This window comes from Quercus robur, chromosome 12 (genome assembly GCF_932294415.1).
Source record: "Quercus robur chromosome 12, dhQueRobu3.1, whole genome shotgun sequence".
In the NCBI taxonomy this organism is placed as follows: Eukaryota; Viridiplantae; Streptophyta; class Magnoliopsida; order Fagales; family Fagaceae; genus Quercus; species Quercus robur.
Window position 1 is genome coordinate 17,232,839 of NC_065545.1, and position 15,805 is coordinate 17,248,643.

General features: G+C 35.3%; 1 protein-coding gene across 1 annotated transcript; it reads right to left on the bottom strand.

Moving 5' to 3' along the window:
- Window positions 1-8,236: 8,236 nt before the first annotated feature.
- Window positions 8,237-14,922, bottom strand: LOC126708903 (COP9 signalosome complex subunit 5a-like). Its single transcript, XM_050408903.1, has 6 exons — window positions 14,347-14,922; window positions 11,148-11,429; window positions 10,917-11,064; window positions 10,715-10,797; window positions 8,656-8,733; window positions 8,237-8,576 (listed from the first exon to the last, which is right to left on the bottom strand). Exons 1-6 carry the CDS (start codon window positions 14,797-14,799, stop codon window positions 8,487-8,489), a joined length of 1,134 nt encoding a protein of 377 aa, XP_050264860.1. The 5' UTR covers window positions 14,800-14,922; the 3' UTR covers window positions 8,237-8,486.
- Window positions 14,923-15,805: the final 883 nt, after the last annotated feature.

Genomic DNA, 15,805 nt, shown 5'->3' on the forward strand with positions numbered 1-15,805 from the left:
AGGGTGAGCACTGAATCAGAGCTTTGGGCTCCTGATAAGGTGTACTACCCTCTTGCCCTATGTTTGGTGCCTACCCTTCCTCAGCCTCCAGCAGACCCCAGCTCTGCTCTCCCTTCTTCCTCAGCTTAGCCCGACCAAGATCCCTCTCCTACTTTGGCCAAGGCAAGGAAAAGAAAAAAGAACTGCCACCTCCAGCTGATGTGCAGGTCGTGGAGGCCGAAGAGGAAGTGGCCGAGGTGGTGCAACTGAAGAGGAAGAAGAAGGAAAAAGAGCAAGAGAAAAAAAGAGCCAAGGAGAAGGAGCCAACAGCTTAGTTTAGCCTTAGTCTAGGGAATACTTAGGCATTTTTGTAACGGGTTGTTGTATAGATAGTGCCCCTCCCCTTTTTTGTATCACAGTTAGTCTACTTTTAATGAAGAAACTTTGAAGTTAACCTTGGTCGTTTATTATTACATATATTTTTGTACACTTTGTTTTTCTTTTACTGTTTACTTTATACTTGTCATTTTACTTACTTCACTACCTTCCTCCTTTCATAACAATCACACCATGACAATTCACTATGCTATCACAACATAAAGAGTAAACTAACTTATGGATTTTAAGCAAATTATCACCTAACACTTACTTGAAACTGAACTTGGGACTTTCAAAGTGAACTTGCTGGCACTACTCCAGAAACCCGAGGAAGTCCCTACGGCATTCACTTTCCCGTCCCTTTAAGCAACCTTTCTCAAGGTCCACCTAGTTCCCAACTTGTGACCCTAGGACCTATGTTAGACCCGAACTCCATTCAACACTTAGAGTATTTGCATATGCTGTTATACTTAGAATATTTTCTGTACTGTTAATTTACCCTAGGCTTCTGACTCAAGGAGCCAGATAAGACCTAGGTTCTGTTTAATACTTAGAATATTTTATACAATGTTAATTTACCTTAGGCTTGTGACCCGAGGAGCCAAACAAGACCTAGGTTCTATTTAACACTCAGAATATTTAATAGACCAATTGTCTCTACAAACGCATCCATAACGAGATACAACCAAGCAAGATATGAGTGGCAACAGAATTTATTAATAATAATAACACCGCAGATTGTTTACATTCCAAGGGCGAGAAATTACATTTTCATCCAAATCTTCCAGATAATAAGCCCTAATGCCAGCAATAGAAGTGATTCTATATGACCCTTCCCAATTAGGACTTAGCTTGCCCCAAGCAGGGTTCTTGGTCGTCCCCACCACCTTTTTCAAGACCAGGTTTCCTAGGGCCAATGGTTTGGCTCTCACCCCCTTATCATACCTTTGCTTAAGTTTCTGTTGGTAGTAGGCCATCTTTATCGTTACTACCTCTCTTCTTTCCTCGGCCAAATCCAAGCTGTCTAGGAGTAAATGGTGGTTCTCTTCAATATTGAATTGATCTGTTCTCAGAGTTGGGAATCCAAATTCAAGGGAGATTACTGCTTCTGACCCATAGGTCATTGAAAAAGGGGTCTCCCCCATTAATCTTCGGGGTGTAGTACAATAGGTCCATAACACGTGGGACAGTTCATCCACCCATTTTCCCTTAACATCGTCCAAACTTTTCTTCAGCCCAGACACTATAACTTTATTGGTGGCCTTGGCCTACCCATTCCCTTAAGGATAAGCAGGTGTAGAATACCCGTTCCTAATCCCTAACTCCCTGCAATATCTCCGAAAGGTTTTACTGTTAAATTGAAGACTGTTATCTAAGATCAGTGTGTGAGGAACTCCAAACCTGGTGACAATGTTCCTCCAGATGAACCTCTTAGCATCCACGTCCTTGATATTGGCAAGGGGCTCGGCTTCCACCCACTTGGTTAAGTAGTCCGTATCGATGAGGAGCCATCTTCGGTTCCCTATAGCTCGAGGAAAAGATCCCACTATATCCAAGCCCCACTGAGCAAATGGCTAGGGGCTAGACACAGGATTCAGTATTCCCCTTGGCTGATGGATATTTGAGGCATATCTTTGACATTGGTCATACTTTTTCACATAATCCTGAGAGGTTTTTTGCATGCTAGGCCACCAGTACCCTTGGGTGAGTGCCCTATGCACTAAAGACCTTCCTCCTGTATGACTCCCACAGATGCCCTCATGCAGCTTTTCCAATAAGGGCTCCACTGCTTCTGGGTGTACACACAATAAATATGGCCTTGAGTAAGAGCGCTTGTACCTTCAGCTCTCCACAAGCTCACCCAAGGAGGCTAAGTTTACACAAAAGTAATACTATTTACTTTTTTCTCTTAATGCTCTTCCTTCTGTCTTTTTTTTCTTGATTTTCCAATCACTTTTTCAGTGCTCTCTCCTTTCTTTATATACTTCTACCCTCATCATATCTCCACCATCCATTTTCACCTAACCTCCCTCCTTTTATGACACTTGTTACTTTTTACATTTGAAGAAGATGGTGGAAGGAATCTGTTTAGCTGTGGCTTACTCTGTTCAGGTCACTTCCTCATCAATACGGGTGATAAAGCTATTGTCTACCATTTAACATGGATGCAAAAGGCTACACCAGACCATAAGCTTCCCTACTGTCCATTGACTTCCACTCTCTTTAGACTCCAGCTCCCACTTAGAATACTACAGAGTACTGTGATTCATTTCTTCCCTTCCTCGGGCGGCTTTCTTCCTCGGGCCCGTGGCTTGCAGTATTCCCACCCTATGTTGCGACCCTTCAACTTTATCCTCAGTCCTCGGGCTCCCACAGTTAGTTTACTAAATTCCAAGACCAAATTGTATCATTAGGGGTATCTCTAACCAACTACATTTGGTCAACTTTTGTGATGTCGATGCAATCTATTTATGCGATTTTATTGAGTTAAGAACATTCACATCAAATGTTACAAAATAGCATGACGGTTAAAATTTACCCAATCAATATCACTATTATATTTTATCACATTCACATCATACTTGTGCAAATATAAACAAGCACTATTATATTTTATCACACTTATTGAACCCAAGGGTCTACTTGGGCTCATTTTTTCTCTTGCCTAGCCTTTCCACAAATCCACCGAAGTTAAAAGAAATTAGTAATGACTCAATGGTCTTACTTTTTCTCTCCGTTGGTAATGACTCAATGGTCTTAGTTTCCATGTTTAAAAGAAATTAGTAATGATTCATTTCTTTAAAACCATGGAAATGATGAAATTACTCCTTAATTTTCTTGTTAAGTTAAAGAAATGAATCAATGCTCTTACTTTTTCTCTCCATTGAAAACAACAGATTCATATAATAAAGTCACTTTTACACATATTTTCGTCTTATCGCATCTAGTTGTACATTGATTTATAGCCATTGGAAGGTGGTACTTGAAATCTATATGCCTCACAAGAATATAGTACGTAAACTCAATGAAATTTCCACATGGTAGGAGCAAGTGGTGGTTAAAATTGAATGAATTTTTGCGTTGTCATGTTATACGGATTTGAACCAAACAAGAGAGTGAAAGAGACATTCTATTCCCACTCTCAACTCTTCCACATTGAAATTATTATGCAACGTATGAATGAGATATGGTCCTAAGATTTTGGTTCCACATGGCCCACCCACTTCAAAATACATTTTCACATTTTGACCTACTCAAGCTAACAGGAAATGAACAGTTATTAACATAGAAGTGTAAAGTGGAAGAAGGGAAAAAAGAAAGGTAGAGAAAGAAGATGCCATGGAACAATTGGGCAAGTAGATCAATGCCTTTAATAGCCTTCATGTTCACAGGCTCCTGTGCTTTATAGTGTTTGTTTCATTAATGTGTACCTCATTAAGAAGAAGAATCTAGGGTTATTGGATGACTGGCAATTGAGAGAGACTAGAGAGAGTGTGAAGTACCTTTTTTTTTTTTTTTTTTTTTTTGAAAAAAGTCTGAATTATCTATATTTATTAAAGCATGAACTCGCTACATAAATATTCTTTTCCTATTTTATATGCTCATTATTCAAAACGTCCCACGTAATATTTTACATTACATTTCATTAAAATATTAATTTTTCTTGATTTTATTAATTGTTTCTATTGCTTTACACACAACAACTACTATCCACTCTCTTCCTTCATCCTCAGTGATTAGGATAGGTAGGAGTGTTCACCAAATCACATAATGAGAAAACCGAATAAACCGCATTGCACCATACTCTCTCTATATATTAATATATTTATTTTTTAATATTAAATATATTATTAATAGTTTAATAACCTTAGTTTTCAAAAAATATATATATAGTTTAACAGCCCTAACAAGTGTTGATTAGGAAAATCAAGCCAAAATAAAGAAAAACTAGCTCAATAGCTTAAAACTTGGCGCAAAACAAAGGGAATAGCAGTTTTGGGCTGGGCATAAAAAACGCAAAATTAGAAAAATATACCAACTTTAAACCATTTAAACTACATCTTAAATACCGCTCCGCACATGTGATCACAAAAATAAATAACGGTACGGTTATGGTTTTAGCTAAACTTTAAACTGCACCGCACCACACATGTGACCGCAAAAATAAGGTGCGGTGTGGTTATGGTTTTGGCTAAATTGCACCACAAAGTGCGGTGCTAAAAATGGCCCAAAACCTCACCGCACCGCAAACACCCCTAAGGGTAGGGAAAGAAAGAATAAAAAACAAAATTCAAAATAAATAGTGCTAGTGTAAATTTACACGATTATTGTAGTAATCATGTATTTTTACACAACTTTATATTACTTGATATCGGTAAATTTTGGACTTGGTTGGCTAAAATATGATTATTTTTCTATCATACAAAGTATGTGGATCCACACACCAGCTAAAATGAACTAAATTTGTGAGTTTAAGTCATGATTTTAAGTTCAAAAATCATGAATTCAATTCATTTTACCGTGTGTGAATCGACACATGTGCAATGTTAATTGGGTGCAAGGGACCTAACATGTAACAAGGTTTTTTTTTCCCAAATAGGTTTACATAGGCAGAGCTATTTCGGCTCCCATAGATTATTGCTTGGCCACTAATATTTTATGTGATGACTACTGACTAGTGAGTAGTGAGCCCCTCAAAAGGTTATAGAGACAATCATTTTAAGAGTTGAAATACGTATGCATCTTACATTAAAACAAAAAAAAAAAAGCAATAACAAGTCCCCATTCTAAATTGCGTAGGCTTCAACAACAACGCTCTTGTAAATGTACTTTAGAAATAGTGAAAGGTGCCAACTTGTGCTTATAATTTTTGAGTTGATGTAGAGTAGACAACGCACTTACAAAGTGGGTACAGCATTTTATCATTATTCCTTACCTTCCCCACCCTTACCTTCCTGCCCGAACCTGTGTCTCCAAAATACATGAACAGAAAAAACAAAAAAAAAAAAAACCCAAATTTTAGTGCCCCTTTAGCTTAGCTTTTGATTGATTTGATAAAAATGGTAAAAGTATAATATTATTTAAAATAATTTTTTAAAATTGTACCTAAACAAATAGATTAATAAATAAACTATACAAAATTGTACCTAAACATATATAAACTATCATGAAAAAGGTTAATCCAAACGCACTAGCATAGTTTCTTTCTTTTTCTTAGCAAGTTACAAATTTTTATATGGTGACTAGTTTTCATGAAAAATCTTCCGATCCTAATTTTGGGTATGAGAAGAAAGTAGTAATGGACTCGCTGTCGATCTAGGGTCCCCATATCTTGGATATTGACCTTGCAATAGGATACGAATCAATGCAGGACGTGAAACTTCAAACTTTTGTATTTGACAAGTCCTCAATTTATTAAAAAAGTGACCACAAAAAAGGTGTATATGGTTTATTATTATTATTATTATTATTAGTTTTTTGTGGTGGGTAGAAAGTGTGTACGTTTATAAGCACTAGACATTAGTTTTAATTAGAGTGGTAAAAAGTTAGCAAGATGATGCAAATTCAGCCAAAAAAGAAGAAGAAGAAGAAAGTCTATCATATTGCAAGCAAAATGTGTTTTTAACTCTTTATGCTTGTATGTTCATTTGAGAGAACAAAGCTGTTCACTGAAAATTTGAAGCCGTGACAAGATATAACACTTTGACATTTAGCTAGAGTACTCACGGAAAAGTACTCAGTATAAAAATTGATGATCAAAGACACTTTTGGATCGATGGAGTTTGTTTTATTTAGGAGTGAGAGTCTACATGTCTCTAGAAATTGAGGTCCTTGGCTCTAGAAATGCTTCTATAAACAAAGTTTTGTCTCACGGAACACATATTAAGTGGAGAGAGAGAGAGAGAGAGAGAGAGAGAGAAATGGAGTCTGGTGTTAAAGGGTTATTACTTAATCCCCATGTAGAATTGTCTCAAGCACTTTCAAAGTGACATATAAAACAAACCAAATCCATGAAAAGGAGGACCATTCTTGTGACTACCTCTCTTTTTGTTATCTTATAAGAATCTTGCCTAATAATGTATTTTTAGAGAGAGAGAGAGAGAGAGAGAGGAAGTTGAGGAAGTCATGAAAGGCATGATTTCTAAGAGTCCAAACCATACCCACTAAAGAGAAAAAAAAGTAGGAGATTTAGTTGGGCTTTTCCTCTTGGCCTTTTTTCTTTGTTGTGTGGCTAGTGGCATAAATGATGGTGAAGGAGATGAGGATACCTCTCAGAAGCTTTCACTTTTTGACATCTATTTTTAATTTAAGTTTGTGAAGTCTGACATGTGAATTGGTCCATAATTCATTATAGCATCACTCTTTGGAATCTTAATAAGTGATTTTAATCTGAAATACCTATAAAAGAATACTCGAGAGGCTTTTGCTTTCTTCACATGTGGATACCGACTATGCAAAAAAATTCTGTCCCTTTCTCCATCCTTTTCTATTTATTTATTTCTCCCCTATATCTTATTGGATGCTGGTGACCTATTTTATGGTTCATCTATTTTACTGGTCATATTGAACAACGGGTCCTCTCTTCTTAAAAACCATCAATTTAGTTATGGATGGAATTTCCCTCCAAGCCTCTTTATTATTTATAGAAAAATTCTTTTAATTCATCATATGAGTATATGACAATCTGTCCACATGTATTTGTATTTTGATTGATATGACCTATTTTAATAATCTTGTCTTATAATGGGTTCAATGGAATTTTCTATTTTTTTTCATACTAGTTCCTAATTTATTTTTCTTCTTTTCTTTTTAACAGGAATTATTGGATGTATATATTTTGTTACATCTTGAGTTGTTTGAAGACCAATTTTTTGTTGGATGATCTTCAACCCCTTTGTTAATTGTAATTATTTTTCATTTCCTATTTATTAATTGTTCTCTTTCTTATAATTGATCTTATTTTCTCCAACGCTGAACCCGCTCATAATACAAAATTGACAAACCAAATGTGAAAGTTATCCAACCAAATGATGTTAGGACCATATAAATGCATGTTTTAGACTAACAATGATATGGTGGCATAGCAATAATGCGGCTCTTTGAATGTAAAGTCATCATTTTAGAAAGCAAAGTCAGCCATCAAAGAGGATTTTCGTTACCGACCGTATCACTTTTGCTAGTTCCACCGGAGGGAAAGTCCAACTTTAAGATAACCTTGATGTCTTCAATTTTGGAAGTTTCAACTTTAAAAATAATCTTTGATGTCTTCGAATTCACATAAATTTGGTTTCAAACCACCAACTCACCATGTGCTTTGATATATTTTTTTTTCCTCAAAAAAAAAAAAAAAAAAAAAAAATCACTATGGCAATTGAAAAAATAATCTATATAAAGTTTTAGTTGTTTATATAATACATGCAAATAGTCTCATAATTTACCACGTTATTGGTTGGAGAATATAACTCCGAACCATATTAGAGTGTTAATTCAGGTGCCTTAAACTTCCAAGCAAACCGGCTTCGGTAAGGGCTCATTTGCTTGCTGAGAACATTCACAGGATTGATGCCAATACAACTAATAGCAACAAAGTCCAAAGAACGGCATGGAGCATTGGATACGCAGGCAAGAGAGCTGATTTGACAGGAAAGACCAAATGACTAAGACTGTTTTTAATGCTTCTTTTACCCATGCCTTGTCCCCACTAAAATTCACATTATGAAGAATTATAACCAGCTTTAAGACTAATGAAAGCTGTCCCCTAAAAATCAATCATATTGTTTGAAAAAACAGGTTGTTAATAATATTTATCTTCGGAGTCCTGCCAAACTCAGAAAGTCGGACCGATACAACAGCATGTTTTACTTTCTGACTACAATGGTTATTAAAAAGTCATTAATTGTGATTGCTTGTCATGGGGTACCAAAATGTTGTATAAATACTAAATAAACAACCTGAATGTAAAAGGAAAAAAAGGTGCAAATAATATACATTGGCACAAAAGGTAATAAAACTTCCAGAACTTTTAACTTGATTTTTCCCGTTGAACTAAATTTAAACCAATCTTCAAGAAAATGAAGCATCGGGAAGGTAATACGCTCACGATTTGCCTCACTACTAGTATGCCAAAATCAGGTTTCAATCATTGGTTCAGGGCCAGATGGCTCTGAGCTAGACCTGTTCGATTGTCTCACCGAGTTGAAAAGGATATCCTTGATAACCTGAATGGAAAAGAAAGAGATTTGTTAAAAGCAACACGATAAAGTGTGAAAATGCACAAAAACTGTAAAGGCTAGTCACCTGTGACATTAGACCATGAACCTGCTCCACAGTTATCTTAGCACTGTCTCGAGTAATCTTAGCAAGCTGAGACTCTTCCTGCAATTAATAGACATCAAAACCAAGATTAGGCAACAGAGATGATGAAGTAATGGATGATGAGCAGCTTATAAACTGACAAAAGGAAAGATTTTGTAATTTAATGAATACAAGTAAAATCTGCACCCCTAGCACACAATAGAATCTAAGAGCTATACATTGTTTTATATGTGATATGTGGGACTACGTGGTAACCAAGTAGATGTAAGGGCAAGATCCATCGGAACGCATTGAAGAGGACATTTTCCTATCTTGAAAAAAGCAGAGATAAAGCACCAATTGAAATTGAAAATGAAAATGTTCAGTTTCCCCAAAATCGAGTCCATTTAAAAAATCACAAAGGATCAGAGCACATCTACAGACAAGAAAGTTTTGGGAAAAATATGTAGAAATTTGACCACAGTTTTGAAAATCAGACTAGACTGGCAGTGGCATTATAGCCCCGAAAATTTTGAAAATTTTTAATAACACGTGCATGTGTGTGTGTGTACATTGTTTGGGTATTTAAAAATTTGAATTTGGCCCCCAAAAAATGAGTTAATCCACTGACCCTCAAAAGAAAAAAATATTGGCCAGTTGAAGTAGTGACCCTAGAAGCCGTCGATTCATCCAAGAACGGAACCCATTTTGGGGTTTTAGGGCCTTTAGATTGCATGTCAGCAACATTGTTTTGTTTTTTTTAATAAGCCAGAGCAACATTTTTATAAAGAGATATTACTGGATTTGCGAAAAGAATTTCAACACCAAAAATTTACTGTGACTACAATAAATGCTCCCAAGTACAAGATTACTGTGAAGTATTAAATACCAGTAGAGTATAACTACTCAGCATAAGTTGGTTGTACTAGAAATTTGTATTAGAAGATGGAGAAAAAAGAAATTTTAGATATAGAAACTAGAAATAGATGGTGGGTTTGAACTTTGAAGGGAGAGAAACAAGTTAGAAATCTGGAGCTCTTAAAGCTCTTTCTGGTTCTGTGTTAGCTCTAAGAATATGCATAATGTAGTTGTCATTTGTTCTAGGATATGTATAATGGAGTTGTCATTAGTGTGAGAACAATTGGAAGAATTACGAGTGAGTTTCCCCATCGCAAAGAGTGTGTTTTCAATAGTTTGGATCAATAACTCATAAGGATGGTTAGATCGAAAAGGATGAGAATTACAAAATAAGAGCAGAGTGGATGAAATGAATAAGGACATCAAGAATATTGCGTGATCATAGAATACTTGTCAAGTTAAAGAGAAAGTTGATCATCAAAAAAATAAAAAGGTTAAGTGGAAAGAGGAAAGTTTTACAAGACTGCTATAAGAACATCCATGCTATATTGTATTGAATGTTGGGCAAATTCATAAAATGAGTGTAGATAATGAGAATGTTAAGATAGATAAGTGGAAATAAAAGGAAAGATAGGGTACGGAATGAAGAATTCGATTAAAGACATGCGTGGCTCCCATTGATGAAAAGATAAGAAAGTGCCACTTGAGATTATTTGCTCGTGCAATTACAGGTGCAGTATCACAGTACTTACATGACAAGGTGTGAAGACTTCTACCAAATAACATGTCTAGAAATCTATCTTAACCTAGCATATCTGCAAGTTGTTTGTCTCAAATCTCCTCAGTAAAGAAAGTTATATTCTGTATATCTCTAAACCCATGGAATGATTAAGCACCAAAAGAATATTTCTCCCCTCCATAGCAAGCACACTGGGCACTCACCCAACTACCCTCAATTATCTCTGTTGTATGGACCATAAAAACGCAAACAGAAAGACATTCACCAATGACGAAAGCGCTACACAAACCCCTCCTCACAATTTTTCTTGTGGCTGCTTGTATGTATCTTGAAATGTCCCATGTCTACAGGCTAAGCACATATTTGAATGCCATCCAGTATCACATGATATGTCTAGGAAAGCAGTATGAATGCTCGTATTTGAGAAAATAAAAAGACACTAAAATTTATGAGGTAAGATTTTACCTCTTTCTTTCTCGTAGGGGGTGCTATCAGTGGCCCAAAGCGGGAGTGAGATAGCTGGTTCTCTGCCTGCTCCAGCTTTTCAGCTGCATGGTGCAGAGGACACCACTTAATTAATATAATCTTCAAAATTACTCTAGTCTGAACCATGAAAAGTAATTTGAAATAAAACTAAAGGAACTCGAATTCCATGCTAGGAGATTACCTAGATCAGAGATTTGTCCTGCAACATAGTCTCCATTACCCAATAAAGGTGAAGATGAAAGGGTATTCACCCAATACTTGTTCCATAGCAGATCCAGGAGGTGGCAATCAAGAGAAGACTTAAAGTAAGTGATATCCAAAGAATAGTACTGCAAAAACAGAAACAAATGGAGGGAATAAATATACTGGAGAGGAAGCTTTTTCAAGAAGCAGAAGAGGACGAGATAATAACCTGTTTACAGTGTACACCAAAGTCTTCAATCTTATTCAAAGGGATGGTCTGATACTCAGAGACAGGCTCATCTGGAGGCTTATATCCCTCTGGGTATGTCCTGAATGCCCCAATCTCAACTTTTCCAGCAGAGACAGTCCTTGTTGGATCAATAACAACTGCCAAAAAAGGCTCCTGAAATTGCTGGTTTAGCATTTGTGTTGAAACATCAATACCTGAAAGCCAGCATCCATAGCCAGGATGGGAATGGTACCAGCCAACAACGTTCTCCAACCGTCCAGCCTGCACCATAAACATACCCAATAAGAGAACTAATTCCATAAAATAATATACTAAAATACTATTTACACCGTCTAAGTTTGGTGTCACTTCTAAATCGGTCCCTTCACTATAAAATCTTGCAATGACACCCTCAAGTATTACAACAATGTCAACTTGCCCCTTTAGTCAACATCTGTTAGAATCTTTCTATTAACCCTCCCAAAAATAAAGTCATTTTGAAAAGAAAGTATAAGGAAAAAGAAAGCCGTTCTTTGGCAGGTCAACAGTGATAATGCAACAGCATAACGGAAAGGGCACATTGACATCGTGTGTATATTGTAAGTTTTAAAAGTTGAGGAACTGTTTTAGAAGCAACCAGATATTAGAGGGTGCAAACTGGAAAGTGTATTTTAGCCTAAATAATACTAGCTTGTAACCCAATGCATATGCATGGGATACATTTACAAATAAGCATAACTAAATGCGTATTAAAATTTTACCAACTTTATATATAATATATATTATGTTTGTATATTTGAAAATATAAAATAGCTACTAACAAAATAAATATAAGTTTATTTAAAACAAATGGAAAAAAAAAACATTTAAATTGTTATCCATGATATTTTAAATTTTCGTTTGTCCAACCACTATTTGTATAATAATAATAAGAAGAAAAATAAATCAATGATGGTGAATTTTTTAAGGTTTATTAATTTTGATTCTATGATTTTCTTACTTAATAACTCTTTTAGCACAAAAAACTAAAAAAATTAAATTGGACTTCTTGATTTTTGCAGTGTAGTAAATAGTTGCACAAAAAATTAAGAAAAAATTGAATGGGACACATGGCATAAAATTTCCAATTTGAGATCTACATGACAAAACAACCTTAATTTTAGGATTTAACTTTCTTTCAGCTTCTACTTTTATATATAGTATTAAGGGTGTCAATGTTCGACCCAACCCATGAACACGACACGAACCCGACACAAGTTTTTTCGGGTTAGGGTTGGGCCTTAATGGGTTTGGGTCATAAATGGGTTGACCCAAAAGTGACGATAAGAAACATGTCATAAGTGGGTCAACCCGCAGTAGATACATTTGACACGCCAATTTATTTGTGTCAACCCGAAATGACTGACTTAACACAACCCGTTTAACTCGTATAACAAATAAATATTTATTTTATTTTAGATTTATCAAATACCTTTTATATCCAACATATATTTTAAATTTGAAAAGAAAAGTGAGTAATTACAAAAATTTACAAGGGATATAATTGGAAATTGAAACTTTACAGACCCTAGAACTACTAATACTTTTTTTTTTTTGACATAGAACTTTCATAAATGAAATTGAATGAGCTTGTGGAAGATGTTATAAATTTGGACATTAACAAAGAATCTATGGATAATAATCATGGTCATAGTCAGGATTAGTCTACTGTTTGCTCAAAATCTTTCAATATTGATACTTAGCATTTGGCGAGTTCCAAAGATATTATGTTTTTGTTGAACTATGTTATTTTATTTTTGTTAAACTTTGTTATTTTGAGTTTGGGTTGAAGTGTATGTACTTCTTTTGGAGTGTAAAGAACTTATTTCTAGACGAATGTTATATTTTTGTTGAACTATATTATTTTGAATGTGAATTGAAAACTTGAAGTGTATGCACTGTTTTTTGGGATGTAAAAAAAATTATTTCTAGATGGATGTTATATTTAATATTATGCATGTTGAAATGGGTTGTGTTACATTCCTGTTAACCCAACATGACTCGTTTATTAGCGTGTCAAATGTGTTGGGTCAGGTTAACCCGCCTTATTAGTAGGTTGGGTTAGGATTGAAGGATCATGACACGATTATCAAATGGGTCGGGTTAGGGTTGAGCCATTTAGTCGAATACCCCTACCTCGACACGACACGATCCCAACACGCTAACCCGAATTGACACCCTTATATAGTATAGTATATATGATATGGGACTTGAATAAAAACTTTTATTGAGATGCAATGACTTCCAAATAGCTACTAATCTGGTATAGGCAGACACTATTCATAAACAGAAGAATCTAAGATGACCAATCCAGAGATGCATCATCCAATCTCCAAAAACAGAAACCAAATAATGCTAACTCACCAAATTCTCAAGACTAGTCATTGACATAAAATTCAACAAAAATGAAGTTTTCATGTGCAAAGACTATATATAGATCCTTTCATGTGACAACAACTGCACACAATTGAAAATACAGAGACACATAGTGCTTACTAAGCATTTGCTAGAAGCTCAGTTATATTTTGGGAAGGAATGGAATGGGTGGGAGGGACCACTCATTCCTCTCTATTCTCTTAAAACCTCAAATTTTCATTCCACCCGAAATTGAGAGGAATGGGAGGAAATGGAATTAGATTTAATGAATTTATTACTAAAACTCCCAAAAAACCCCTATATATTCAGCCATTTATTTTAAAATAAGAGTCTAATAGTAATATTGTCATAAAATGATTCCATTCCTTTTCCTCTATGTTACTCCCAAACAAAGTTACTTAATTCCATTCTATTCCTTTCCCTCGCTTAAATACATTCCATTCCATTCCTTTATAATCATTCCATTCCATTCTCTTATGAACCGAACTCCCAAACGAAGCCTTAAAGACTGCACAAGCTTAACCTAAATGGCTTTAAACAAAAAGGGATTTCATCCAATCGTCTTCTCACCAACCAAACAGTAATTTAGTAATAACTCAGATTCTAAACAAGAAAAAAACCCTAATAAATTTATTTAGTCATTCTAAATTCAAAATTATCTACAATGTAATACAATGTAGAATTCATAAACCTCCCACAAAAACCAATCCCAATCAAAACTTAAACAAACTTAGGGTTAGGGTTAGGGTTAGGGTTAGGGTTTAAAGAAAGATAGAAAGCGAACCTGCTTGTTAGTCTGAGAATAATCAACCATATACTCATACGCATCAGCCTGAGCATTAACCCTAGTCTCCGTCCCTTCCACGGGCAAAGCAAAAGCGTCCATCACGATTATCGCATCGCCGTCGGTTTTTCCTTGCATGAGGCCCATGACCTCGATGGTACCGCCGGAGCGCGCGTGGACCACCATCTTGAGCAGCGCGAGTGCGGAGATCTTGACGCGCTTGAAGTAGTGAGGGTCATTGGCCCAGGGTTTCTCTTGCTGGAACTTGGCCTGCGCCGATTCGTCGTAATAGAATATTGCGTCGGACGCTGGGTCCGGACTCGTCGTTGTTGTTGCTGTTGTTGTTGGTGCTGCTGGTGTCGTTGATGATGATGAAGGAGGGTCTACGGTGATTATGTTGTTCTCTAGCTCCCATGTTTTTTGGGCTATTACTGATGATGGAAAGGGCTCCATTGTTTGAATGTTTTGTTTTTTTTTTCTTTTTCTTTTTCTTTTTTGGTTTTGGGGATTTGGTTTTAGTTTTATAGTTGGGGAAGATGCGAAGCGTGGCGGGTTGTTTTTTGTTTTTGGGGTTTTCACTTTTTTAGAGTCAGTGAACTCTGGAGTAGAGAGTGAAGATAACAACACGACTGTGTTTTTGGGCCTTTATTATGGGCTTGACTGCGAACGAAGCAACCCCAACGACTAGGGCCTAACCTTATACTCCTATATGGCTTTCTAATTAAATGTTATAGTGATACATTATCCAAAAAAAAAAAAAAAAAAATTACTACTAATACCATTGGGTGATGGAATTGAAATTTATATAGTTACTTACTACTGCTAGTAATAGTAATAGCATACTCATACAATGTACAAATTAATTAAAAATTAAAAATAAATCACATTTTTACCTTGAATAAATTGACTATCCTTTCTACACATGAATTTTACAATATATATGCACCTACCAACATGATAATAATTATTCTATATATATATTTTTTAAATAACTTGAAACTTTGCTAATAGAATCCTAGTTGGAGTTTAATTTAATTTAATTTTATTATTATTATTTTTTCGATAAAGAGAATTTTATTAATTAGGTACTACTAACAATTAATAAGTCACTTGATGTTTTATATATATACATATATATTTATATCTATATATTTGTTTTGGATGAATACTAAACTATGTTTATTAATCAAAGAGAGTGTAGCCAAATTTTATTGTATAATATATGATATGATGTGATGTAATTTTATCCTATTAGTTCATTATCTAATACCAAAGTCAACAAGTCTACATGAATGATGGTGTATGTAGAATACTGTCTCTTATAATAATGTTCTTGCCCAAACCTGAAAATAATCTTCGAAATCTTACATCTCACATCTTACTGTTGCATTCATTGAATGTATAGTATTGGTTGTCTTGTTGAAGACATGAAGTGCAATGTAATTAAGAAAAAATAAAA

Coding starts and splice junctions, on each gene's coding strand:
- LOC126708903 (XM_050408903.1), bottom strand. CDS start 14,799: ATGGAGCCCTTTCCATCATCAGTAATAGCCCAAAAAACATGGGAGCTA. Junction 11,430..14,346: donor ATTCTCAGACTAACAAGCAG/GTTCGCTTTCTA, acceptor TTTATGGTGCAG/GCTGGACGGTTGGAGAACGT. Junction 10,798..10,916: donor AGGACAAATCTCTGATCTAG/GTAATCTCCTAG, acceptor TGCACCATGCAG/CTGAAAAGCTGGAGCAGGCA.